Source organism: Littorina saxatilis, unplaced genomic scaffold, assembly GCF_037325665.1.
Source record: "Littorina saxatilis isolate snail1 unplaced genomic scaffold, US_GU_Lsax_2.0 scaffold_1236, whole genome shotgun sequence".
Lineage (NCBI taxonomy): Eukaryota > Metazoa > Mollusca > Gastropoda > Littorinimorpha > Littorinidae > Littorina > Littorina saxatilis.
The window spans coordinates 19,980-26,117 of NW_027128581.1; the positions used below are offsets into that span (position 1 = coordinate 19,980).

At 45.8% G+C, this 6,138-nt stretch overlaps 1 protein-coding gene across 1 annotated transcript; it reads left to right on the top strand.

The window, feature by feature from the left end:
• Nucleotides 1-554: 554 nt before the first annotated feature.
• Nucleotides 555-5,021, top strand: LOC138956939 (uncharacterized). The gene has a single exon (XM_070328140.1). The coding sequence runs from the start codon at nt 555-557 to the stop codon at nt 5,019-5,021; it is 4,467 nt and encodes a 1,488-aa protein (XP_070184241.1).
• Nucleotides 5,022-6,138: the final 1,117 nt, after the last annotated feature.

Below are 6,138 nucleotides of genomic sequence, written 5' to 3' on the forward strand. Positions count from 1 at the left end.
TTTATTCATATGCGTAGGCATATGATTGGTAATTATAGTGTGCATGTATACGTGTATGCTTATAGTTACCAGAACCTGTTCTTTATAAACTTTTTCTTGTACGGGATAAGAAGAAGTGTATAAAGTGAAAAAGATAAGTTGTAGGGTTTGTGAAACAAACCGTGTGAATGAAACCGAACAAGGGGAAGTAGGTTTCACAAAGGTCAAATAACCAAATCTGTTGAAATACGGGTGTTGTTTTCATCAGATATCTGGAGACAGATTGGACAAAAGATTCCTTTGGTTTTTTTGAGAATTATATGTGGCGTTAGACACAGTATAAAGATTGAATACTAGTGTCGAGTTACAGTGATCAGATATACAGTGTGATAATCAGGTGATTATCATAGGTGTATATCGGGATATAGAACGACGTTTGCGTTTGTATAGGAAGAGAGATTCTTCGTAGAATAGTGGTAGGTGTAAGTGATTTGGTTTGACGTTCGGGTCAAGGTCACTTAGTGTGCATACATCCGTAAGACTGAGTTCATAGTTGTTATAGTGTGTAAGCAACAATGGCGGGGAGAAGAGGTCGTAATCGTCAGGATGATGACGAGGTGGACCAAGATGTGAGTCTTTCAAAGTTTTTGAAAGATGGTCGTTTGCTAGGTTTGACGGGTAAAAATCTAGGAGATTATGCGGAGAAGAGAAGACAAGAGTACGAGGAGGAAAAGAGAAGAAAGGAAGAGTTGGAGAGACAAGAGAGGGAGCGGCGAGAAGAAGAAGCTAGGAAAGCGAGTGAAGAAGAAAGGAAGGCGAAGGAGCGACGGGAAGAAGAAGAAAGGAAGGCGAAGGAGCGACGGGAAGAAGAAGAAAGAAAGGCAAGAATACAACTCGAAACTCTAGCGATGCAGCAAGATTTTGAGATGAGGAAAATCAGAGAAATGGCTGAGTTAGGGTTGAATGTGAATCAGAATGCAAATCAGGGAGATAGAGAGTCAGCTAAAAAGATAGACATCAAACTTCCGTTTTTAGATGACAAAGATGATGTAGAAGTGTTCTTACGACAGTACGAGCGGATTGCGAAGCTGTTGGAATGGGAAGATAAAGAAAAGGCTATTAGATTAGCGGGACAACTCAAAGGCCAAGCTAGGCAGGTGTATACTGAGCTGTCTGATGAGGATGCAGTGAAGTTTGATGTTGTCAAGTCAGCGATCTTGCGTCGTTTCCAGTTGACAGCGGAAGCGTACAGAAAGAAGTTTCGTGATTTCAAGCGCAAGAGCCATGAAAATGTCAGAGAATGTAAGTTGCGCATGAGCACTTATTTGGATAGATGGATTGAGCTATCCGAGAAAGAGGGAAGATCTGGTGATTTGAAGGATTTGATTCTATCAGACAAGTTGATGGATACTTTCAGTCCAGATCAAGCTAGGTTTGTTAGGGAAAGAGTTCCTAACAACTTAAATGAAGTTTTGTTGCATGCACAGACCTTTGAGGATGCTCGCGAAGCAGAAGGTCGAGGTCACAACAAGAGGTTTGGGACAGGTGGGGATGGCCACGGGCCCAAACAAAAAGTTGAAAATAAGAGCAGTGTGTCAATGCCTCAAAACCAAGGGGGTAAGCCTATGGGTCAGAAAAACACTGGGGATTGGAATCCAAGACCCAGTAGGCCAGATAGGAAGTGCTATAGATGTGGAGGTCCACATCTGATTCGAGATTGTCCAAAAATGGAGAAACAAGGAGGAAATCAAGCGTCCTCTGTGGTGGGAGCAGTACAAGCACCAAGAGAGGGAGAATCTTGCCAGCGCTGTAGGGAAGATTTCGAACCTATGTGTCAGCTGAAAGTCGGCGGAAAAACGGTGATCGGAATGCGCGACACTGGAGCAAATTGTATTTTGGTGGATTCAAAACTAGTGCCAAAGGAGAGATATTTGGGTCAATACCAAAATCTGACGCTCGCTGATTCGTCGAACCGGAAAATTCCGATAGCAGAAGTGGAATTGGAAACACCATTTTTCTCAGGATTGACCAGAGTGTTGGTAGTGAAGACGCTGATTCATCCAGTTCTCATTGGTAACTACAGGATAACCGCTGAGGAGGAAAAGTTGAACGTACCTGTATTCCCAACGATGGAAGTGAAGATGACGTCACCGGAGGCTGCACCAGTGCAGACTAGACTCCAGGAGGAAAAAGCAAAGAGGGGAGCTGAACCATGGTTACCGAAACAGGTAGATCTGGGTCAGATACGGCCGGAAGACTTGTCACGGGAACAAAAGAACGACCCGAGTTTGGATAAAATACGAGACCGAGCCGGGAAAGGACCGCAGGATGGAACGCACTACGAATGGAGAAAAGAAATTCTTTATCGGGTGTACATGAGCGAAGACAGTTCGTGCAAACAAGTAGTGGTACCAGAGTGCTACAGATCATATGTTCTGAAACTAGCACATGACTCGGCGATGGCAGGGCATCAGGGAGTGCGACGGACCAGAGATCGCGTATGGCGTGATTTCTACTGGCCAGGGATATGTGGAGACATCAGGCGATACTGTGCTTCCTGCGATGCGTGTCAGCGCAGTACCAAGAAAGGAGCGACAAAGAAAGTGCCGCTAAAGAAGATGCCACTCATCAAAACTCCATTTGAGAGAATAGGTGTCGATATAGTCGGGCCGATTGTGCCAGCGTCAAACAGAGGACATCGATACGTCTTGACGGTTGTAGACTATGCTACGAGATACGTAGAAGCTACCTCACTGAAGGACATCAAAGCAGAGACGATTGCTGATGCACTTTTCGTCATCTGGACAAGACTGGGAATACCCAAGGAGATTTTGACGGATCAAGGCGGCCAATTCATGGGTGAGGTCATGAGCCAACTCAACAAGCTGTTGAACGTGAAAGGTATTCGTACGTCACCATGGCATCCGCAAACGAATGGGCTGACAGAGAAGTTTAACCAGACGTTGAAGAGTATGCTGAAGAGACTGTGTCAGGAGCAACCGAAAGATTGGGACCAGTTTCTACCGGCGTTGCTGTTCGCATACAGAGAGACACCACAAGAAAGCTTGAAATTTTCACCGTTTGAGCTGTTGTTTGGACGTGAGGTGAGGGGGCCAATGCAAGTACTTCGTCAAGTGTGGACAAGCGAGGATGTAGAGGAAGAGGCCAGATCTACAGTCAGTCACATCGTGGATCTTACCAACAAGATTGCAAAAACGTGTGAGATTGCTAGAGATAACCTCAGCAAAGCAGCAATCAGATACGCCAAGGCCTATGACAAGAAAACGAAGGAAAGATACTTTGCCGCAGGAGACAAGGTACTGATGCTGTTGCCGGAAAAGCGGAACAAGTTGCAGTTGACATGGAGAGGACCGTACCTAGTTTTGGACAGAATTGGAGGCTGTAACTACAAGGTGAAGGTCAAGGATCAAGAAAAGATTCTACATGCGAATCTGCTGAAGCTGTACGTGGATCGCGAGACTGACGGAAGTGGAAAGCAAACAACGCCAGTTTGCGATGCAAAACAGGACACACAAGAAGCTTGTGTAGTAGTGGATGAAGTTCAAGAGGAGAAAATGGGGGGTTTGGGAATAGATTGTTTTCCCATGTTGTCCTTGCAACCGAAAGAGGGTCCAAGCGACGTGAAGATCAACCCGGACTTAGCGCCGCAGAAAAAGGCAGAACTTCAAGCAATCTGCGGGAACCGAGTCAAAGCTTTGAGCGATATACCAGGTCATTGTGTGCTTGAGGAGTGCGAGTTGAAACTCAAGTCAACGGAACCAGTACACGTGAAACCATACCCATTGCCATTTGCACAAGTGGAAACAGTGAAAAAGGAGGTCGACGACATGTTGAAGCTTGGAGTCATCGAGCCTAGTGTTTCACCGTATAACAGTCCTATTGTGCTGGTGAAGAAGAAGGATGGGACGATTCGCTTCTGTATTGATTACCGGAGGTTGAACAAGGAGTTGGAATTTGATTCTGAGCCAATACCAGATGTGCCAACGATTTTCGCAAAACTGAAGAAGAAGAGATATTTGTCAAAAATTGACTTGAGCAAGGGCTACTGGCAAATTGGAGTGAAGGAGTCAGACAGGCCAAAGACTTCGTTCTCAACCCCAGCAGGGGAATTCCAGTGGAAGAGACTACCCTTCGGGCTCAAGACCAGTGGTGCCGTGTTCACAAGGATGATGCGGAAGCTGTTAGAACCGATGAAGAGTGATGACGTTGAACACTTCATTGATGACATCATCGTGGCCACTGAGACGTGGGAGCAGCATGTAGAGGCAGTCGACGCTGTGCTGAAGAGGCTGGAAGAAGTGGGCCTGACAGCCAAACCATCCAAATGCTATCTTGGATATTCAGAGCTGGATTATTTGGGTCATCATGTGGGGCAAGGGATGATCATGCCAGATGAAGACAAAATCCAGAAAATCAGAGACGCCAACAGACCAGTCACGAAGAAGGAAGTGAGAGCATTCCTGGGTCTAGTGGGGTACTACAGGCGTTTTGTCGACAACTACGCGGAGATCAGCGCTCCACTGACAGATTTGACCAAAGGGGGACAACCAGAAAAGGTGAAGTGGAATGACGAGTGTGAAGCTGCGTTCATCAAGCTCAAGGAAAAGCTGATAAGCAAACCAGTGTTGCTGTTGCCAGATCCCAGCAAACCTTTTGTTCTGAGGACGGATGCATCGGATATCGCAGTGGGAGCTGTATTGATGCAGAACCAAGGACAGGGATTGCAACCACTGGCGTATGCGAGCAAGAAACTGAGCAAGGCGGAGAAAAACTACTCAGTGATCGAGAAGGAATGTCTAGGAGTGGTGTGGGCGGTCAAGAAATATGAGCAATATTTGTACTCCGTTCATTTCACGCTGGAGACAGACCATCAGCCATTGACGTATCTGCAAAAGACCAAGACTGAGAATGGTCGTCTGATGAGATGGGCAATGCAATTACAGCAGTATTCCTTCACTGTCAAAGTCATCCCGGGCAAAGACAACGTCGGAGCTGATTACATGAGTCGCATACATGAATGACTTAGCTCAAACATGACTGTTTTAGCTTCAGAGGGGGAGCGTAATGTCACGTAAAATTACGTGAATCCATGTCCAGCGACTCTATGTTTATTGTTTTGTTAGGGTGGATATTATTTTGTTGTGAAATAAAATGAATAAATGAATGTAGTGGGTTTTTTGTCTATGTTTTATCAAATGTAATGTAGCAAGTGCCTGTGCATTGTAAGGATAACCAAGACCGGAACGGAAATACGTCAGTTCATGAATGACGTCATATCATTTTGTTGGGAACTTGGAAACAGACAGGTCAGTTCAAAGGCCGCAGGTAGCGACAACATTATGATTGGGCAGCGATTCTGATAAAGCCACGTAAGTGTGAGGCTAGTCGGTTGGTCGTCAAGTGAACGGCACATCCAAATCGAGGCAAGGTTATCAGTTGGCGAACGCACGGCAAGCGAGAAGTTCTGTTCTGTGAACGTTAGATTCAAGTTCAGAAGCGATACAAGCCGGAGGAGATGAGAATTAGCGGCGAAGGCCTCACGAAGATATCGAAGTCATCGGGCGCGAGGCTAGGGGCTGTATGAGATGCAGATCAAGCGGGTCCAGAGAGAGAAGAGGAGTCGGCGGTCGGGCGACGAGCGTGGGAGCGCGGCGTCCTGGGAGAAAAGAATGACGAAGCTCCAGTTGCTAAGCCGGACACCCTCAAGTTTTGGGTCCCTATAGTTGTGCTCATCATGTTCTTACACCGTTAGGGTACGTATATTTGTGATGGGTTATTCATTTCCGATCTGGTGACCATTTCATTGTTTTGCTAATGCATAGCCCTGATGTTTGAATAGAAGTTACTAGGAAATTATTGTTGTTGGATTGATTGTTGATGTTGAGTCTATGAATCGTAGAGAGAATGGATCGTATGAGGGTGTCATAACCCTGCAAATCAGTTTGTGATGTCACGGATGAGAGAAACTGTTGAAAAAGCCGTGAGTGCATAAAATTAGACAAAATCTTACTTTCCAGGTGTGTTACCTGTGGGTTATTTCCTATTCCTACTCCGTCTCCGGTTTCCAGTTCGGAGACCAGTTACATTCTGTATTCGAGAGATACCAGTGATCCTGATCGTCGATCTCTTCTATCAGCA